The 22,930-nt window shown below is 38.5% G+C and overlaps 1 protein-coding gene across 3 annotated transcripts in view; it reads right to left on the bottom strand.

Moving 5' to 3' along the window:
* Nucleotides 1-22,930, bottom strand: part of ESYT2 (extended synaptotagmin 2) — a 90,134-nt gene that overhangs the window by 26,608 nt on the left and 40,596 nt on the right. For all 3 annotated transcript variants that reach the window (XM_082313315.1, XM_082313317.1, XM_082313316.1), the window contains exons 7-8: nt 5,481-5,536; nt 401-521 (exon numbers count right to left, since the gene is read on the bottom strand). In XM_082313315.1, coding sequence (XP_082169441.1) covers nt 401-521; nt 5,481-5,536 — 177 coding nt within the window. The remainder of the gene's footprint in view (nt 1-400; nt 522-5,480; nt 5,537-22,930) is intronic.

The following is a 22,930-nucleotide window of genomic DNA, read 5'->3' as shown; positions in this document are numbered from 1 at the left end:
TCAGAAACACGCCAGTTATTTCAAGTAACGCCATGCTACTCGAAGTGAGTAGCAATAAGTAGCAACAACTTCCAAGTGAAGAGCACTAACAATAATTTGCAGTGATAATATAAAACGTGTGCTACTTAATTTTTAGTCTATACAGTTGAACTATATTTTAACAAGTAATATGTTTAAGATTCTAGCAAAACAAAAAAATCCTTGGCGTTATTATGAAACATTAACTCCGCAGAAATTATTTATAAATTAAATCAACTATTTTAAGTGACTGGATTCACGATAACTTGTACTACTGCAATAACTACATTTAGAAATTCACACAAATGTGCATATCTTTAACAGTTACTACTACAGAAAAAACTAAATGCCAAATCATTAGTATTAACAGAAACATGCTTACCTTTGGTATAGGAAACCGCAACTGAGCAATCTGCACTTCACTGACAAGGGGGACTGTAATTCTATTTGGAAGGACCAGGTAGTTGGATATTATATCCAATATTATTGTATCTGATAAGCCACTGTTGGAGAAAATAATCCTTGCTTACTTCATGAGAATTAAACACGTTACGTCAACACTAATATACTCCTTTTGCTGCTGAACGACCTAAATGGAGAAAACATTTGCCTTTTTTGGGGGATAGGAGACACATCTGGTTTTTAAACGCTGTTTTTTATATAATAGATTCTTGCCAAAATGGCCACCAGGTGGAAGCAGCTGACACCGAACAGCAGAAACCACGAAGAAGAACATAAAAGTTCTCATTTCCCTGCCACCGCCGAGTTCCCCCCGGCTCCCGCCTGGTAAAGCCACCCAGGGTAAAAGGCTGTTGCATAAGTTTCCTTGCCCGCATTGCATATAACCAAGCAGACGTTAACTGTTAATCTACTTTTGTATTTCAAGGATGATTTAACTGTCCCTGAAAGTTTGGCTAACCATTCCTGTATTGTTATGAAACAAGTTTTGTCCTTTTGAGCTGGGAGGACCGTCATTTAAAACAGAAACACAAAGAAAACATGCTGGTGGCCGGGTAAAATATAGCCTAGGGAAGCAAAACAGGTTTTGTTCTGGCAAAAAGGGAGTGGCAGTACAATCACGATGGTAACGAATCGTTTAAAAAACCCAGCCCCATACCCCCGCACAAACACGGAAAAGCAAAAGATTTCCCAAGCTATGTGTTTGCCCAGTTTGGGTCTGAACTGACAACTCGGTACGTTGTCAGACCAGCAGCACTGGTTACACACGTTGCCCACAACGGCAAAAAGGCAGAACTGAAGTGGGACAATTCACCATGGAAGATGAGTAACCAGGGAGATTTTAGGGGTACGTACAAAGGTTCAGAGAGAAAATTACAAAAATGCTTGAGATACTCTGAACTGCAGGTGCACTCTCGCTGAAGCTGGTAGAGCTGCTTCAGGGATCAATGATTTCTTTTCCTAAATCCACTTTATGATTCTCCTTTTACCGTCTTTATGAAATTAAGATGCAGATAATGTTTGATTACTTAGAACATTTCTCAGACGAAGCACTTGTCTGCAATCACCTTGTGAAGTTTTTCTAAGATTGAATCTGCAGTTGGGAAGAGCTCTGAGTCAGCAGCTAGCATATTTATAAAAACACAAAAGATGCAGTGCAATGTAATATATATTACATTTTCATTTGGGAAGAAAATTTCACGTTGAGCAATAAACATATTATGGTAGAGATGGGTAACAGAATTAACCCATTAAATACAATCTGGCCCATTTCAAATTCACATTGACCTTTCATGCCAGAGACTGGCAACCTGTATAGCCTGAATCCCCTTGGCTGCCCACTTCCACTGTAAATCCAGATGAACTATGCTACATGATAGAACACGGCTGACTTTTTAATGGCATCCAGTACAACAGAAACAGAAGAAACTCAAGGCTGGATCAACGGACAGGTCTGTGCAGACCTCTGTTGATTCTCTGAAAGAAGCAACAGTGGACAATGTCAAGAGGAAATGCTCAGAGGAAAAGTTTCCTCTCCACTTCTGTGAGTTAATTCACATCTGTCCTAAAGAGGAGTCTTCACTCCCCTTCCTTTCTTGCAGAGCTTATCCAATCATTATTTACAAAGCTTTTCATTCTACATAAACACTGAACCCTACAAATTTATAGTTTCAGTAACTCTTAAGACAACTACTACAAGAAGATAGTTATGTTATTTTAAAATAAGTAGCTTCCTTTAGTCATCATTGTAACACATGTTGCTGTTCAAACTTTTTCAGTTCCTTTTTACTCAACATCAAGTTTTCAACTTATGTATGCTAACCTTTCTCTAAAATGAGCCAAGAAAACAGAACCCATTATTTTGTTAGAGTTGACTTAAAAATTTAAGATAAACATCTCAAACATTCTTAACATTAAAAGGAAAAAAAAGCTGTGGTGATGGTAACTACACAAGCAACAATCACGCTTTTCAAAATACAAGTCTGAAGACAAACCTGCGGTAGAGAGATCAGATAAGTTTGGTTTGTTCACGCTTTTGTTAGTGTCCCTATCTGGCACGAAGAGAAAGCTCTGCCTTTATGCTCAGTAAAGTGCATGCCTTAAGAACAGACGATTAATGGAGAAAACTCACTGACCTAGGTCAGAGAAAGCAAATGAGCAGTGCAAGGGAGGCAATGGTACCAGCGCTGCCTTGAAAGAACAGTTGTCGTGCTCTTCTCTAGTATTTAGTTAAGATCACATACATTATGAAATAAGCTATAGGCATAAATAAACCTATCCTAGACTAGCAAAAGGTTCAGAGATTGATTAATGTTCAGATGAAGCTACAGGAGATCTCCTTAAATAAGAGAAAGAAACAGCCTGAAGCAAAACAGAGCCCAGTCACTTGGAGGATTCACAATCCTTTATGCTAGGACCAAACCCCAACTCTGTGATGCCAAAGGTCAGTGTCACACTTTTATCCCAACATAAATGCTTGAATTTTACTAAAACATCCGAGAAATTATATGAAAAATGAACCAGCATTAATGGAATTTCACAGAATTTTACACAGAGAAACCGGACTCAGAGGAAGTAGCAGATATTCTGTCTTTAAAAACAGGGAGCTGAAAAAGAATACCGAAGATTGTAACTAAGTAATGAATTAAATGAATTCTAAAACAACATGACACTTTCAAGCTGTTTAAGACTTATCTAACCAAATATTAGCCAATTGGGAAGCTCCCAGCTGGAAAGTATTCTTCCTGAATACAAGGCAAAAACGACAATCTTTTTTATTATTTTATTACTTAAACTAAGACGTCCGATCTATGGAAAACAGAGACGAATCACTGATCAAGCAACAGAGAAAGATGTCTCAATTTAAACCCTTATGTTGATGCATCATTGATAAACAGCTTCTTAAGATCGTAAAATTCTCAAGTCATTGATTCTAAGTACAATTATTTTTTCCACTGACAAAAATGAGAAGTGTGAAATGCTTCGGATAGTTTATTATAGTAAATGTCTTCAAAAGCTCGGTTTCATTGCAGAAAAATAATTGGCAGCTACCTACTCTGTTGTATGGCTCTCTATTTAGCTCTACTTAATTTTTAGTGGCAGAATAAGCAGCTATGTATTTTTCCTGTGTCGTCTTTATTCGTACTGCAGAGACAGCACGTCTCTGAATGCATGGAGTATTTTTACTGTATCTCAAGCAACCACAACAGAATTCATCTTCCCATCATCCATATCCCCTCCTGATAGCACTTGAGTATTCTCACAGCCTGGCTCCTCCTCACATGGAGATTTTAATTCCGCTCCTCCGTAAGCTACACTGATGATGGAATATGAATTACTTTTGTGTCCTTCTCCTTGTGGAGTCATATATGAAGAGCAATGGAAGTTGTTAACAGCTGACAGAGAAGCTTCCAGCAGTAAATGCAAAAATTCTTTTAGCAGAAGGCATTTGCAAATGGAGTACAAATAAGTAGTTTAGTGTGCAGCCAACAGCCATAGGACGAAAAAGGTACCTCTGGCAGCAGCAATCTCTTGTTCATCAGTGTTCATGACAACTACAATATGTCAAGCTCTCCTACCAAAATATACAATCTATCTATACAGATAAGAAAAACAAATACGGCACTGAAGAAATCTCTTGGCAAGGCAGAGCATGAGTCACCTCAGTTACAGTTACTATAGAAACTATACCACGTCTAGATGGCACCACTATATGGATATGTGGCCAAGCTTGGTTGCTCTGGAAACCATAAACTTGAGATACTTAGCGAGACTTTGTTTACATTTGAGGTTTTGTGTTTGCAGTCAGGCAAATATGTAGCATGATATGAATCTCAGGAGCCTAGTAAGCTTAAGCACTAAACGTAGATTTATTAGTGCTATACCAAAATAGCAAATTATTACCCAAGAGCTGTACTTTGGAAGCCATTTTCTCACTCATCGAGAAAACCTCTTCCCTCAGAGGCAGTCTTAAGCAGGCTTGAAACATAAGCAATTCTTGCAGCCATTAACCTACTTAATGCAAGTTCTAATTTCAAACTGTTCAACTGGGATTCCATGCAACGGCTTCACATGTCCACGTAAAGCAAAAACCGTTTCAGTCACGCAATTGAGCACTAGAGGATTAATTTAATACTTCAATTCAAACTCTTGTTTTTAAACAATAAAAAATAATTCTGGAGTCAGTCAACTCTTGAGAGTATGGGAACCAATAAAAGGACTAGTCACAGAATCCAAGTGTGTATCAGATCCACCATTATCCCCTTAGCCATTGTCTCAATATTAAAAAGCCCCTGGGTAACTATTACAACTTGATAATTATGAATATATTCATGGATTTAACCTTATCAGGATTGCAATGATTCAAAACAGCTTGGTTTTCACCTCTGCTTCTGCTTTTTCCTTTGGGTTTTTATCATGTACTATTTTGAAAAGCTCTGAATAAGCCAAGCATTTTTTCTAGCTATATATGGTCAATATTTTTGCTACTCCATTTGATATTCACATAATAAACTGAAAGCTTTAGAAGTAAAGGACTTGAAGAGATTAGAAAGTTTATTTAATTTGATTACTGTCTTAAGGTATTTCTAACTAGCTTTACACTAGCAACTAGAGATGTATCAGCATACAAAAACATAAGCCAAGATGTTGTGAACCCGCTGGCATGAAAAATAAGGCTCTTTGTCTTTCTGCTGTCCTAGGAGATGGCAGATAGGAAATTCACAAGATTCTGGAAATCTGGAAAGGCTGAAAACACTAAAAAAAGCAGATTAAAAATTATCTTTTCAAAATGTTTTGAACAAGACCTACTAGATACACTTCTGATGTACTTTCATTTGTAGTGAAATGACTACCTTCCGCATATCGAGCAATTTCATATAATTCTAAATTAAGAGATAACTGCTCAGAGTCATTTAACCTAAAATTATTTAGCTGATGGTCTTCAGATTTTCTGGGGTTTATTGGGGTGGAGGAATATCAAACACTGCTTTACATATACTCACTTCAGCCCCGGAACATCCAGAAGATTGGTCAGTCCAGTCCAGTTAATTTCCAAAAGCTGTGAGTTACAGAGAAAGGACACAGAAAAAAAAAGAAAAAAAAAAGAAAAGCAACTTAGAATTTACAACACTGAATAAACAAATCTGATCACTATAGATTCTGATCAGTGGAGGGTTAATAACCAGTTTCCAGGATTTTCTTAAACAGAAAACAGAATCTTCCACGCTAACAGAAAACCAAATCTTCCATGCTAAATAATTTTTAGCCATAGTTTTAAAAACAGAGTTATAAAAACAACTCTCCATCCTCTTACCCACCCTTCCACACATATGTATAAATACAGACATGCACACCCCAATATACGCAGGTACATAATATCTACTACATACAGTCAACATCAAATAATGAAATATGGTCCTATTTTCTGGAGAAATATTTTAATATTCACCATAGAACTGTTATAGATGAACAGCCACCAACATGAATTTGCAAAGTATAATAAGCTGATGAAGAATCACATTTGAGACCAGGAAAACAAGAGATCTAGAAGACATGACCAACGGAAAGAATGAAGGACTGGGATTAGGAAGGTGGAAGGAGGACGTGACAACAGCTTGCAAACACAGAGGAGGCTGTTTTTAGTGACAAAAAGATAAAATTCGTTCCACCACTGATGCAGTAAATAAGAAGAAAGGTATCAACGGCATTAGGTATCGAAGTGATAAAAATCCTCAGAAATAATTAATAGGAATAACTCATTGCTTGATCATATATATTTCCTTCACTGAAAATCTTTACAGAATATTAGACATACAAATGCTATAAAGGTACATTATTCTGTTTCAGGGCTGCTGGCAGTAACAACTAATTTCTAATGTCCTTTTCAATCCTATAATCTTCTCATTCTAGATAACAAAACTAATAGAACCGAGTTTCCTTATCCCCCCTTCTCAGTGAAAATTTTCTATTAACTGCATAGAAGTTAGCTGAATATAAGCAACAAATCCAAACTCACCCAACTACCACCATGCTTCCAAATCCAACTAACCCAATCTAAGGAGAACTGCATGAAAAAAGTTAAAATGATTTTGAGATTCCTCAGTTAAACTTAATTGTGGTGGTTCAGTTAAATGCTGAAACAAAACAGCAAATCTCTACAAGAACCCATGTTTCATCTTTCCACAACAGGCAAGAAGAATCACCCTACATTCATTTTCTATTAAAAAACCCAGCACATACCATTCTTTATAAAGGACCTATTAATAGTTTAATTAGCGATTTCCTTTGTGAATACTTTGACTAAAGATAACACATAATACATTTACTTACATAAGGAGCACTGTTACTTAATATACTTTTGTAATGGTGGCCAAACATTTCAACATTGTTATCTATGAAGCACCTAGCCTACCTTTAACAAACAATTAAGCAGAAAAAAATCATCATCCTTTCTTCAACGGAAAAGGTAGTAAGATTGAATAACTGAATATTCCAAAACAAAAGGCAAGATATATTATGGGATGTACTGCAAGAATCTACAGAAGCCAGCAACATGCCCTTGCCACAAAGGCGGCTAACGCTATCCCGGGCTGCATTAGGTAAAGCATTGCCAGCAGGCTGAGGGAGGTTATCCTTCCCCTCTACTCAGCACTGGTGAGGCCACACCTGGAGTACTGGGTCCAGTTCTGTGCTCCTCAGCACATGGACATACCGGAGAGAGTCCAACAAAGGGCCATGAAGATGATGAAGGGACCGGAGCACCTCTCCTATGAGGAAAGGCTGCAAGAGCTAGGGTTGTGCAGCCCAGAGAAAAGAAGGCTCAGGAGGAATCTTATTAATGTCTATAAATATCTGAAGGGAGGGTGCAAAGAAGAGAGAGCCAGGCTCTTCTCAGGGGTGCCGGGTGATAGGTCGAGAGGCAACGGGCACAAACTGAAACACAGGGGCTTCCCCCTGAGTATCGGGAAACACTTTTTACTGTGAGGATGACTGACCACTGGCACAGGTTGCCCAGAGAGGTTGTGGAGTCTCCATCCTTGGAGATACTCAAAAGCTGCCTGGACATGGTCCTGGGCAACCTGTTCTAGGTGGCCCTGATGTGCAGGGGGGTTGGACCAGATGACTTCCAGAGGTTGCTGCCAACCTCAACTATTCTATGAGTCTGTGAACACAGAACACAAACATTTGGTCCCATCCAGGGAATAAGATTAGTGTCTTCCTAACTATGCCATTGAGAAGGGTGAATAAACCTACAGACTTCAATAGAATGCTTAAAATTTAGCACTTGCCCTGCTGTTATGCATTCAGAAAACTGCTGCAAGATTTTTCTTAGCCTCCTTCTTTTACCATATTACACTCCTGTATCGTTATATAGTCAGGAGAGAAACAGAAACAGGGACTCCTCTAATGTAGGCATCTAACTTAAACTCCAGTGGATGATTCAAAGAAGCTTTCTCTCTACCTCCAACAACTAAAAGGAATCCAGTGGAGATCTGCCATATATAAACGTTTAGAAACCAACACACTTAGAACAAAATCATTATAAATTTATACAGATCGTTACAGTTTATCTGTTTGCTTCTTCTAAGTGCAATTTTCTAAACCCTTCAGGTTATTCATGTTTCCCAGACTCTGAAAGAAAGTCAAAACAATTTTTCATTCTGTCATTAGAGCACCAGACAGAAGAGAAGAGCCCTCAGAATGACAGCTAAACTTCACGGTTTAGCTCTATTCAATTAATTTTCTTACTTCACGTAATTTTATGTTGTGTGAGTTAAAATGCAATAAACAATACATTTCTGCCCATTGTATGTATTTTATTATATTTAATTATGCCTTTGCATCCTCTCTTTTTCCCTGGACAATTACAGAGTATTCCCTTTATCCATCTATTTTGTATACAGCTTTTTGCCCAGGAATTATATTAAATATCTCAGATACAATAATGATGAAACTATGAATGCGGGGGAGGGGGGGGAATCAACATTTTTATTGTTCCGCTCCGACCCTTAAAAAACATTTTCCCAAAGTATCTACAGTAGAATCATAGAATGTCCTGAGTTAGAAGGGACCCACAAGGATCATCGAGTCCAACTCCTGTCCCTACATAGGACAACCCCAAAATTCACACCCTAGGTCTGAGGGCGTTGTCCAAATGCTTCTTGAATGTTGTCAGGCTTGGCGCCGTGACTGCCCCCCTGGGGAGCCGGTTCCAGTGCTCCACCACCCTCTGGGTGAAGAACCTTTTCCTAATGTCCAACCTACACCTCCCCTGGGATATCTTCCTGCCGCTCCCTCGGGTCCTATCACTGGTCACCAGGGAGAAGAGATCAGCGCCTGCCCCTCCTCCTTCCCCTGTGAGGAATCTGTAGACCGTGATGAGGTCTCCCCTCAGCCTCCTCTTCTCCAGGCTGAACAGACCAAGGGACTTCAGCTGCTCCTCGTACAGCTTCACCTCTAATCCCTTCAGCATCTTTGTGGCTCTCCTCTGGACACTCTCTCGTAGCTTCGTATCCTTTTTGTACTGTGGCACCCAAAGCTGCACACAGTGCTCAAGGTGAGGCCGCACCAGTGCAGAGCAGAGCGGGACCATCACCTCCCTCGACCAGCTAGCCGTACAGTAAAGTAACAGCAGTACAGAGAACTGAAATGTAAAGCTTTAGACACTTTGCCGAACTCCGAGTAACGTGCTTCCTATAAGCTTAATTCTGTGGCTTTCTGTTATTTCTAACAGGATTTTTCTAATAAGATATTGAAGAATTGATGCTACTGTGAAAACTTAGGTTTATTTTTAAGAGATTTCTAAAACTGTATTTTGCAAGTTTCATCAGAAAGTTAATTTTTCCTTTTGATTTACTTTTCAGCACAATATCCCAAACAGACACTGAAAATAATATGTCAGAGAAGGAAAAAAGTAACAGAATTTTGAACTTTTTACTAAATAGCAATAATTTCTTTTTGCTGTTTAGGGCATAAAGAAACAAAAGATAAAATACTCCTTGCTGTAGTTGCTGGTATCACTTCTGTTTTAGCCTCTTCATCATTGGTGAAATGCACCACTGGATAAATTGAAAATTAAAAAGTTTATTTGTCTGCTAGTAATTACGTTTCACAATTAAGATATTTTGTCTTTATAACTAGTATGTTCCAAAGTCATCCTCTCACTTAGTCGTTTATTTACTTGATTCTGTGTATTAAAATTATCTTGCAGAACGAAGTGAAACAAATTATGTTGCAGGACAAAATGAAACACAGCATCAGATACTATTTAATATAAATCTGAGTTTCCAAGTTCACGTTTCCAGATGACAAAACACTGGATGTAAACGAAATAACGTTATTAGGGAAGATAGTCTCTAAATGTAACAGTATGTCTAGTGACCAAATTGCATAAACAGGTGGAAGTAGATAGCTTTCCAAAAATAAGTTCTGTGATAAAATAATTGATTTTTGGACTCTAGAAATTTTAATGAAAAGTGTCCTTACGCAAAGGCTGGAATACCTCTAAAATCCTAACTTTTATAAGCACGAGGTAAGCAGTTAGGGTCTCTTTGCTCTTTTGCATGATATAAACACTTAGTGTTAGATGGCAATTCTGCAATTATTTATATGTGTGAAGTTGATATTTGCTCTAATTCTAAAATAACTTCAAAACATAGAATGTGTCATCATCTCAGAATGGGATTTTTTTTTCTGAAATGTACAAGGGCTTTTACAACACTCAAAAGCATTAAGTGAACAACGTGGTAGAAATTAATAATTAAAGCACATTTCATAATAATGAAGCAGATCATATTCTAGCTACTTGTAACAACAGTCATTCTAAAATATGCAATAAATATTGACAGGCTTGGGTTTAGTTTTCCACTTATGAAGTGATACAAACCCTGGATGAATGTGCAATAAGTTAACTGAATAATCTGTACACAACACCAACTAAATGATGAATGCAACAGTAAAATGTGAGACAATGCTATAGATATGAGCATTTTCACAAAACTTTTCCAACTGAGTTTACTTTTCCCTTAATGTCATGTACAGCACACTTGATTTCTGCGTAAGTGGAGATATCTCTTGACTGGGAAATTGAAAACTTTACAGCCAGGCTTTGGTTTCCATTGCACAAAATACCCCTAAGCATTTTTATCCTCTGCCCAAGAAGTACATTATTTTGATTCTCAGATAGGAATATAGACCTTTCTGTAAGAAGACACATACAAAGAACTGTCTTTGTCAGTCTGAAGGAAGTCTTTGTACTACTACACCCAGTTTTCTTCTTCACCATCCATAAAACCATTACAGACTCCTATATCCTGAGCACATGGTTACTTTCAGCAAATGGCTATACAATATAAATCCAAATTTTTTCTTCTAACACTCAGTAGTATTTCAAGATTTTCTTTTTAACTTTTATTAGTTTTTAGGAAGTTTTGAAGTCAAAACAACTGGGATGAACATCAGGAATAAAAATTAAAATCTCCAAGTAAAAATAGTGGTTTAACTGACCATACACAGGCATCTAGTTCCATTTGAGATCCATTAGGATACAGAAAGAGAATAGTTGGGGTTGAAAAACATCTGTGAAGATCATTCAGTCCAACATCCCTGCTCAAAGGAGAATCAGCTAGAGCAGGTTGCTCAGGGTCGTGTCCAGTTGGGTTTTGAGTATCTCCATGGACAGAGACTCCACAACCTCTCCGGGCAACCTGCTCCAGTGTTCAGTCACCCTTACAGTTACAAAATAAAAAATAATAAAAATTCTTTATGTTTAAAAGGAATTTATTGTATATCAATTTGTGTCCATTGCCTCTTGTCCTGTCACTGGAAACCACTGAGAAGAGTATGTCTCCATGGTCTTTAATTCTCCCATCAGGTATTTATATACATTGATAAGATCCCTCCGAATCTTCTCTTCTCTAGGCTAAACAAGCCCAGCTCTTGCAGCCTCTCCTCATACAAAAGATGCTCCAGTACCTCAATTATCTTTGTGGCTCTTCACTGGGCTCGTTCCAGCATGTCTATCTCTCTCACGTACTGGGGAGCCCAGCACTGGACTTGGCACTCCAGATGTGCCTCACCAGTGCTGCACAGAGAGGAAAGATCACTTCCTCTGACCAGCTGGCCATGCTCTTCCTAGTGCAGCCCAGGGCGCTGTTGGTCATCTTTGCCATAAGAGCACATTGCTGACTTCTGTCCACCTTTTTGTCCACCAGGACACCCCACATCTTTTTCTGCAAAGCTGCTTTCCAGCCAGTCAGCTGCCAATCTGTCCTGGTACATGGGGTTATTCCTTCCCATGCACAGGACTTTGCATTTCCCTTTGTTGAACTTCATGAGATTCCTTTTAGCATATTTCTCCAGCTTGTCCAGGTCCCTCTGAATAGCAGCAAAACTAGCTAGTGTATCACCCACTCCTTCCAGTTTTAAGCAAACAAACTTGCTGAGGGTGCACTCTGGCCCACCATCCAGGACAGCCACGAAGATGTGTTGCCTCCCATATTTACCCTTGGGGTATACCACTACTGACTGTCCTCTAGCTAGACTTCATGTCACTGACCACAACCCATTGAGCCCTAAGAGTTCAGTCCCTTTTCAGTCAAGCTCACTGGTCACTTATCTAGTCTGGGCTTCATCGATTTACTCATGAGGATGTTGCAGAAGATAGTGTCAAAAGCTTTACTGAAGTCAAGATAAGCAGCATCCATTGCTCTCCCTTCATCCACCAAGCCAGACTTCTTATCACAGAGGGCTATCGGCTTGGTTAACCATGATTTCCTGTTCATAAATCCATCCTGACTACTCCCAATGACTTTCTTGTCCCTTCTCCCTTACCAGCAAGACTGAGATCACCGCTTGGGTCCCCGTGCCCTTGAACTGCCCCGAGAGCCATGCCATCACTCTTGATGTTTCCCAGATCTCCCCTGGAAGTGGTGTCGGTGCCCACATGGAAGAGCAGCAGTGGGTAATTGTCTGAGGGCCAGACAAGCTTTAAGAGTCGACAACATCCTGAATCTGAGACCCAGGCACGCAGCAAACCTCCCAAGACAATAGGTCAGGATGGCAGATGGGGGCCTCTGTCCCCTGCAGCAGGGAGGACTCGGTACTATCACTTGCCACTTCCTCCTGGTGCTTCAGTGTAGCTCAGGCTCTGCTGGCTTGGATGCTCCCGGGCCCTCCTCTGCTATACTGCTCCATACAATCTGTTCCATAGTTGCAAATCTGCAGGTGGGGTAGGAGTCATCTTCCTTGTGCCAGAAAACTTCCAGCTTTTCCCATCAGGGAGAATCCCATCCAGTAGTGTCTCCAAAAGGTCAGAGGTCCTGTTTCAGGTGTCCCCCTTCTACAGAGAATCACACTAGATGAATGTGTGAGGATAACGAAATTCAGCCTAAGCCATCTACTTGTGTATATACATTCGTCCTATCTGAAACCAGACTGTCAGAATCTAAAGTGAAAAATACTATCATTAGTAGTTGTACAGAGATTGCACAGAGCCCAGTACAGAGACTGGTGACTTTCATCGTTCTTCAGGCGAAAGCATGAAGGCCTCACTGGCTCCAGTACCATTTTGTATTCAATGTCTTTTTTAAAGACATCTCATTTAAAACTAGTTTTGCCCACTTCCCATTACAGTGCTAGCAGGGTTATTTGAGTGAGAAAAGGCTAACCTACCTTATACAAGAAAAAGTACGTACTTGAGCACATAATATGGGGGAACTGATGGGCTGTGGAATTCACATCATCACTTACCACACTGTTATTTGACTATGTATCCATATTCTAATAAACATACTGAAAGTTCAACTAGTACATGTGAAAGTTTCCTATACTTCTGAAAACACTGATTTTTTAGAAAATGCTTTTGAGAGACTTAGGTTAAAACACTCATTTTCAAACAGAAAAAAGAAGGTTAAAACCACTGATTCAGTTTGCTTAAGAGCCAGTGTTTACACTAAAACTCTGCCTTTCTTCCTCCAAATTTATCTTCCATTAGCAAACAATGCCTCTATCAATTATAGATCAGGCTGTCCGCCAAGCACTTACAAGAAGTTGTGCACGAGAGATGAACACAGACATTAGGAAAACAGTTTTGCAATTAACAGTTTCAGCAAGGGAACGCACAGTTAACAACTGGATTAGAAAAGATCCTCTTCAGGTAGGCGCAAGGCTCAGTTTGCTAAGGCACATTTATTTACGGAATGCTAGCAAGGCTAAGTGGCAGTAACACCTTCCAGAAGTGGATGAGGTCTTACCTAAAACACATACAGTACACTGAACAGGCTTGTTGCTGGTGGGTTTTCGGGTTTGTTTGTTTGTTTATTTGTTTTTGGGTTTTTTTTAAGGTGTTATGATTTCTTTTCTACATGAGCATCAATTTAAAGCTATTTGGTTTTTAATTTCCAAATGCAAAGAAAAGCTGTTAGAAATAATTTGTTGTAAAATGGGTTATCTTACATTGGTATGTAAGTTTTACTTGTACAGTTCTACAATAAAAAACTATGAGCTAGAATACACAGAACATTTATATTTAAGAAAATTGAAGGTAAGTTCAGTGTGTTCTTCTTTGAAAATTGATGGTGCAAATTATTAGTATATGTTCTCAAATCTTATGCTCATCTTAACTCTGGAAAAAAGCTAAGAAATAAATAATTAAACCAGGATGAAAGGTCCAACTTGGCATGAATAACTTCGGGTTTGGACTACTTCCTCACTCCTGCAAACCCACAAATGTTTAAGTAATAACATACAAGTAGCTCGGTAGTAGCTGATAAGACTAACCACAACTTGTGCTTTCAGACTGGTTCTCATGTTCTAATCACAAGTTTTGACGTTACATTATGTCACACTTTAAAAATCTATGTAGGCTACCAAGGCTCTGGAAGAAGTAATTTTATACTGTTTTAAGACAAAGAACCCAGTTTATTACATGATGTATTCCCTTTTTCATTATTCATAGGCAAGTTAGAAGGCAAATACACATCATAAATACATCAAAAAAGTGGTCCTAAAGTGTTCATACCTGCATCCCATATTTAACAGTTTTACATGCTGATGTTTTCAGAATAAATAGAAAGTGGGAAAATATTTGCAGTTCCTTTTGATTTTTTCATGCTTTGTTTAGTATATTACTTACAACAGTTAACAGAGCAGAGTCCGATGCATTCTCCTAAATAGACTTAACCAAATTAAATGAATTGTGCAACATAACGCATGTTGCAATTCAGCATTGAGAAACATCTCCTATGCTAGACTGAAACATATATCATAGTCGTTTCTGTATTAACTGCCACAACCCAAAAGAAAACAAAGAACAACCTGTGAGAAATCGCTGACAACTGAAAGATTTTCAATTTATGTGACCAAAAAGCACGTCAAAAGGTTGCACCACAGCATATGGAACACATACAGTGCCTATGGTACAACCTCACTATCAATATTTTGAATATTACACACATCTTCTCAAAAGCAATGCTACCAATTCATTCTGTCATCAATCCTTAGACCATGAAGCATGTAAAAAAATAATTACACAAGGAAACGGAGAAAATAGTGCTACTAAGAGTGGTCATTTAGACAAGAAATGCAATTAGTACATATAATATCAGAAATTTCTATTCATCCACTTATTGTACAGGAATAATTACAAAGACAGGGGTCAATTTCAGAAACATTAAAGACAAATCCTTTTCCATTCAAAGTTGGAGCTAAGCAATTAAAAAACATTACTAAGGCTAAGCACTTTACAGGATTATTAGAAGAGCTTTGCAAATAAATCTTAAGCCATGAAATGTTTTGGAAGGAAGACAAACCTTCAAACTCCTGGCATAAATCAAGGTTTAACTACTTGTGCTTTGAAGGAAAGTTCTTCTTGCAGACAAGATTTGCTACATTTGCCCACCACAGTGCTTCCTTTCCAGTTCTACCAGAAAAGCCTAGCAGTAATGAAGCACACCGATACCACTGCAGTAACACACACTCTCTAATCTTAGTCTACATATATTAGTGACAGATGCCTTTTTCTTTTCATGTTTTTTTGGTTTTGGTGTTCTTTCCCCCCCTAGCTCCCACATTCCTCTCAATAAGGTTGTTTCCAGTCTGCACTTTTGGCTTCCAAACTTAATCAGACTTCAGCATAAGACACACCTTTTGTAACGTAAGAAAAGAAGAGTTTTCCAAAAAGCAACACCAAGTTCAGGTAAAAAAGCTTATACTTGCAGTAGTATGGAAATAGCACTGACAGCAGACAAATTCACAATAGAGAGAGAAGAAAGTAGTCAAATCTACACATTGCTTGATACACAACAGGGAGCCCTTCCAGTCACAGTCCAGTCAAATAGCAAGGATGTTCATTCCACATTTTGGGCATTACCATATCATGACTTGCTGGAGAGAAAAAAGACCCCCTAACTTGTGGTTCTGACAGTAAGTTAAAGCAATGCCACCACCCTATCAAACAGAAGAGCCCTATGGAGAAAAAGGGAGCAAGCAAAAGACTGCCAGTTGATGAGTCATTTTTTGAAGCACTGAATATAAAAAGTTCCATACCTAAAAAAAAGTTTTGGCCTTAAAATCTCCAAAATAGCTCAACAATATCATTTCCTTCTCTGTCACCACTTTGAGCAATGCATAATTCTCTTTAGTTTAGCTAAATTCAGGGAATGCCAGCTGGTTCTCTGCGGCAGAACTAACAGGGCGCTGGAAAGACTATGTTCAGGATTTGTCACCAAGTGAAACTCTGCCAGGAGCCAGAAACGATGTGGTGTCTTTCCACAACACATTGCAACCAAGAGAGGTGATATGCCTTGCGCAGACTGCTAGCAGCCAGCTCACTGGCCTAGAGTAAGATTTCAGACACCAGTTACACTTTCCGATGAAGCAGTATACGTGTCATGTTACTCAAAGCTCTTTCAGTTCTTCCTATGCTCAGAGCAGCAAAAACAAATTATGTTTCCTCCCTGAAAACCAAGAAATTTGTGTCTTATCAAGGCTCTGTACTGAGAACTAATGCAACACATGCTAAAGTGTACTCATACCAAGACACAAATCCTTCTTACTCCTGTTAACATTTTGTTATGTAAGTTGGAGGAATGGGAAAGGAACATAAAATCTTTATGTGGGGAACCAGTGATTGTCCAACATTGTTAATAGCTAAAAATTGATTAGACGTCTTTGTACTCATAAGGTACAGTGACTCTGTTATTGCACCTGCTATTCCACTTTCAAAACACGTCTACATTTAAACACAGACTTGGTCCGAAGCTCATGCTTATGGGCTGTCCTAGGCTTACTGGTTTAGGCCCTGAGCTAGTGTTAAAGGTAGCCTGAGAGCTGTGATCTGATGAGGCAGATGCAGGAGTCAGGACACACAGTCTGACATACGCTGAGTTCAAAGTGAAGCTGTCCACAGTAGCCAGGGGAGATGAAGGTAAGAAAGGCTGCTAGTTTCTCCATACTGGGCTACTGGATGTCCAATCAGGGCACCATCTAGTTAAGAACCAGAAATTACATCCCTCCCGAGAGCAGCTGAACCTACTGAGCAGAGAAGCATTTAGAGTGAGGGGGAGACAGTGCGAGCAGCGATGCAGCAAGGGCACTGATGTAACACCTGCTCCTAGCCTTTCTTGCAAGGGAGCAAGAACCCCACATGGAAAAATATTCAAAACTAGTTTTCAAACTTTGCTAGTTGACTTTCACTTAGTATTAGAGCCGAGATCTGTTTTAAAACCTACCCTATTTTGCGTTTTAAGAAAACCCAGCGATTGAAAGTACCTCAAAACCCTGGCTGATTTAAGGTCTCATCACAGGATAATGTAATTTTGGAATTTATCGAACATTCAACGAAGACCAGGTATTACGTAGAATCATATTGTATACCACGTTATATGGTGGAAATCCCAGCATAAGCTATGACTGCTAAATATTTATTGAGTTTTCCTATGTTTGCTATTTCCTTCCTTCCTTACATCTTTTATTTGCAGTATTTCAGACTGTCAAGTATGTTTAAAAAAAGCCCTCAAACCCACGAACGTTGGAATTCACCTACAGAACACAGTGGCAGAAGCATCATGAAAAGTGGAAAGTTTCCAAAGCTTATTCTAGAGAGAGCTTGCAGAAAACAGAAATGGAAAGTTCCCATATATTCTTCATATGTAAGAGACAGAGAGAGTTGGTTACATGTAATGCCTATTAATCATCTGGAAAAGTGATGGTAGAGAGAACTGGACAGCAAAAGAAAAGCATTTGCTAATTACCATGTTGTTTTTTCTGTTTCAAGAGACTACGAAAAAGGTCAAGAGCACCTAATATGCAAGGTGTGTATTTTAGTGTTGATAAAGCAAAATAATGCAAATGAATAAACACCTTATTCAAATTCACTGTTGGGGAAAGAGCCATGCAGATGTCACAGTAAACACAAAGGTCTACTTCAATCTGTTACTACATTAATGAGTTTGATAAATCCCTGAATAAGTTAGATGCAACACAGAGCAAGTGTCAGGATGCATAAGCAGTAGAGACAATAATTCTGATGTTCATGTATGTTTAAACAAACAGTAATAGAACAATCTTCCTAAAACTCTGTACAGATCAACAGCCTGTGAAGCTGGGATTTTAACTAAAAGGAAAAATGAGGAATACACATTAGATGGAATTGATAAAACAGACTTATTAACCTTTTGTTAGAATGCAAGAAACAGAATATTGTAGAGATGTGACTTACACTTCCATTTATTATTATGTGCAATAGGAAAAAAAAACAAGTCCAGGAAGCAGTGATCCTTTAAAACTTCCTGGTACAACAAACCACTGTTGGTAACAGACAAGTAGGAGTCATTTTTGAAAGTTAATCATGTAACTGTGCTTTTTCTCTTCTGAACAGAGACAGTAACAGCTCAGTTCATTTCTTCTATTCTGTTCAGTCATGCAATTATACTGGCTGTATGGCATGCAAGCAGGACTGACTACTGCCTTCACTTCTGCACCAAAATTAGTTTCTTTTACGATACTCACAATTTATTCTTTTGTGATTTCTTCTGTGTTACAGGGGAAGAGTTTAAAAATATACCCCTGCAGCCTATAAGAAAAGGTAGGCTAAAAACTGATGAGCATTTTTACATGTTTGGTGTTCTCAATATCCTAGATGCCTTTACAAAGGGAAAAGAATGTACTGGAATATGAAACATACAGGGCCGTTATTGAAGTTCATAGCAGCACAAAAGGCAGCCTCTAAACACTGCCAACCTTGTGGCTTGATTTGGCTGCCATAAGCACTACTAATTCCCAGAAGAGAAGCCACAAAGTATTTTAAAATGCTGATGAACAACTTCCTGCTAATCAAGTTATGGAAGTATAAGATTTCTGCAGAACAAATTTAAGGTCTGCTACAGGGCACGATGATACAATTCCATGGGATAAGTTGTGTTTCTTCTCAGAAATTCATTATAACGGGACTAACATGCTCTCTTCTGTTACTGGCGAATGGTCATGCAGAAATACAGTACAACTTGTAGAGCACAGTCCATTACCACTACAATGCTAAAGCGCTAACCTTATTGTAATAATTTAATAAGTAACATTATCCAGTGTATTCCCCCAGTAAACATGCAATAAATTCAGCCTCTCAAACAAGGCTTGACTATACAATACCACAGAAATTAGAAATCACGATGCTTTTCATCATTGCTATAGGAAACACAGCATATCTCTGCACAGGAACTGTGTTTAACAGTAGTAAGTTTTTCAGTAATAACTGCCTAAAGATTTAAGTGAGCCAATTGCTACAGAGATAAAATGTATTAGTTGAGGTGGTAAGAGACAGAGCAGGCAAGTTTTTGAGTTAAGGTGACCAGAAGAAGGATCACAGTTGGTCTCACAAAAATCCAGTGCACCTTGCTATTCTCCATAGTGTCAACTACTCAAAGCTACAGTTCAAGGCAATTCCCTCTACTTTCTACTGCTTTCTACCCTTCTACCAGTCCTGCATTTCTGTTCACACCCTCACACTAGTACTGACACTCTCCTGACTCATTAGTGAGCCAGCTCAAGATGCTAAAATATATCTGAAAGACAGGAAACTAGTCACTTCTTCTTGTGTTTAATATTCTACCAGCTTACACCCCTTAACCAGCTTGCTCCAGGAGCAGAAGTTTCAACACCAGTATGAGAGAGATACTAACACTGAGTCGGAGGGCACAGGTTGAGAAGAAAATGGTATTGTGCAAGCACCAACTGTGATGGCCCTTAAAACATTCCATAAGTTATCAAAATAAAAATTAACAAAATTTAAGTATACAAAGTAACAGTGCAAATCACTTTGACTTTGTAACTAACAAGACTAATTCTTAACAAGTATTTTTATAGCAGTACCTATGCTTCAGAATTTATCCAGGTGTTCCACAAACCCCTTTAAAAGAGGTTAAAAAGTTTTGAAGTAAAGATACTGACAGTCCCATACAGTATGAAGGAATTTTGATCAACTAAAAGCAGACCAAAACAACATTCTTCTGCATTCCACATAACCACTTTATGTTTTTTTCCAGAAATTTCACTAGGGCACATTCTTGGTGCCAGCACTCCTTTTGAGCTTAATTTTCATCAGTACTGATAATTTTGAAAATCACATCCAGCACTGAATTTTCCAAAGGCAGCCAATATTAAATGAAACAAAACCAATATTAAATAAATCAAAACTACAGGACAGACCTAATCTGTAAAATGAGTAGAGGGAGAGCAGTGCTCAAGTCAGCAAGTGGAAGGCTACAGTGTGAATATGAAAATGAGAGCTTTGGAAGAGTTGCCCACTTTTCCTGGAAGGCATCTTGTTTTCCAGCTGTTGTTTTTCTAGAACAATAATATTGGTATTTTCATGCATCTGTTTTGTTGGGTTTTTTTGTTTGTTTGTTTGTTCGTTTCTTTAAAAAAAAGAGAAAAGGGTTGGGTTAGGCCACACCTTCAATATTAAGTATGCCACTAAACAAGCTTTTGAAAATTACCAATTTGCAGTACGGCTATAAGCCATATACACTTCTATAACTGAACCAAAAATCAAAATAATTAACTACGTGATATTTTGTTCTAAAAGATAACTACACTTAGAGAAGCAGAATATATGGTAAATCTACATAACGTTAACATAATGAGAAGTAACGTGAAAAACCTTACAAATCCTGACTATTTACACAGTACTAACTTCTCTCTAGCCTTGAAGCTTAGAGATTTAAAAGACTACTTTGAAACATTAGAATGCACATATTTCTCTCTCGTGAAATTTCTTACATATTTGGACATATTTTATAAGCTGATGAAACATTTAGTATCTTCTTCACAACAATAACAAGAAAATACAGTATTTAAAAATTTTCATACAAAGTAAGAACTCTTGTAGCATCAAAAACTTCATGCATTACTCACAAATATGAGACTGGTAAACTCATTAAACAAGTATGTTCGGAACTATTAATTTAGAGAGCGTTGCCTTATATAGTCATTAAAGACAGCAAACAGATGATAGAGAGCAAGAGGAATTGTTGCCAGTTACTTTAGGCTGGAAAACATGAGAACAAAATCTAATGCTAGCTGCCAACTAATTCCTCTTCTCTTCTAACAAAAATATTGAAGAAAAGCTTTCCTTGGCTACAGCCACTTGCTCTCTAGTAAGAGGACAGAATTTGGTTATTGCTATAATAAGCATTATTTTACATTTTTCTACAGAAGTTAGAAAAATAAACACCAAGAAGACACACTGCAGTGGGGAGATAAGTCTGCTTGGAAAAAAGTAAACATCCATGTATAACTGTCAAAATTATGGAATAACTTGATTCAAAGATACATTTTTTGAACAATCCACCCTTAAGTTTGCTCAGACATTGACCACTAGCTTAGTTTTTAAATGAAAGGAGAGTGAAAAATATTTTTTAATATTTTTGTAACTGAATACTTTTGGGGAGGGGTTGACTTTTTAATTTTCATACTCCAGTCTACTTCCCATCCTGTTTCGTCCCACTAAGTCAACCAGACCCCAAATAAAGTGGCATGGGGGTAGGAGGAAGGACAAAATTACTCTGGACAAAGTCTTTCCCAAAGTGATGTGTCCAGAAAGTTACTGACCACAAATGAGAGGTGTTTCATTTGATGTATTTTCAGTTTACTATCTCAGGTCCAAGTTGTCTGAGTGAAGCACTCGGCAAATGCACAGCACTTAGCGTGGACCAGGACAGAAAGGACTGGGCACAGGTACCGGAGCTAAAAGCTGACTGGAGCGGTATCTGGGAGTACCAGAAATGAAAGGTTCAGACAAATGCTACCAGAGCACAGTGCTGGGAGTGGGAAACAGAGGAAGTGTCAGGAACTGCTTACGAGCACGCCTGCTGCTGATCGCTCCCTCCCTGTCCCCTAACAGCTTCCCTACCTCTCTCCTAGAAAGCAACAAAGCAGCAGTAGCTGCAGGAGGTACTCCAGGAAAGCAGTCCAGACATACTGCATCAGCTCATGGCTCCGGCACCAAGGGTGTCAGAATGGCTCCTGCAGAAGGACTGTACACTGGTTTCTTTCTCAGTGAATACAAAACAGAACTGAGAGAGACAACATGAACCACATCTACAACATGAAGGAAGATCATTCCTGTAGGAAAAAAAATGTAAAGCCTGTGTCCACACAGCTAAACCCTTCTCCCTGCTCCTCCAAAAGAGAGTGTTTGCATTTAACTTGTTTATTGGATGGTCCCTGTAATGAGCTGGGCAGTGTACTGAGTCTGGAAATTGTTTGGGAGAGCACTAAATAGCAAAATAACATCAGGGAGCACACTAACAATTACGCAGTGCAGACCACCATAAGGCAGTGTTCAATCCTTGTCATGGCCCTGCTTGGTTTGTTAGTATAAACATGAACATTAACAGATGCCCTACACTCATACTGCTCAGCCAGAGGGTAAAAAGGAGACAAAACTTAAGCAGACATCTCCTAATGTTTAGACTTGCTTCAAAGAAATGTGTGGAAATCCAAATTTGGTTTATCCTAATGTACTTCCCCCACCCTTTCCAAAAAAGATCAATGATGTTTTATCAGTTTTGCATAAACTGTTTCACTTTTACAAAAAACTCACTAAATTATCCACAAAACATTTCCAAATTCTTGCATGTTTTACTAAGATTTAAGTCTACATTCCCTCTACCCAAGCACACATGGTATCTCTAGACAGATGAAACAAGCCACATAAATGATGCAAGCCGTAAGTTTTTCCTAGGCCATACATAAACACCCATACAAACCTATCTTTTCAACAAGTTTGCAAAAATTTATCATAGGACATTCGTTCAAAAGAATTGTGGTACAAGAATGTGACTTCATTGAAGAAAATAGCAACATACCTTCTAAAACTGGTGAAGTAAAGAATTCACTCCCACCCCCCAAACCTTGAAAACTACATCAACTTTTTAGAGTTGGAGACTGCTGAGGA

Source organism: Platalea leucorodia (genome assembly GCF_965183815.1).
Source record: "Platalea leucorodia genome assembly, chromosome: 1".
Taxonomy (NCBI): Eukaryota; Metazoa; Chordata; class Aves; order Pelecaniformes; family Threskiornithidae; genus Platalea; species Platalea leucorodia.
Note: the sequence above shows the minus strand (reverse complement) of the source record. Positions and strands in the feature narration are given on the sequence as shown.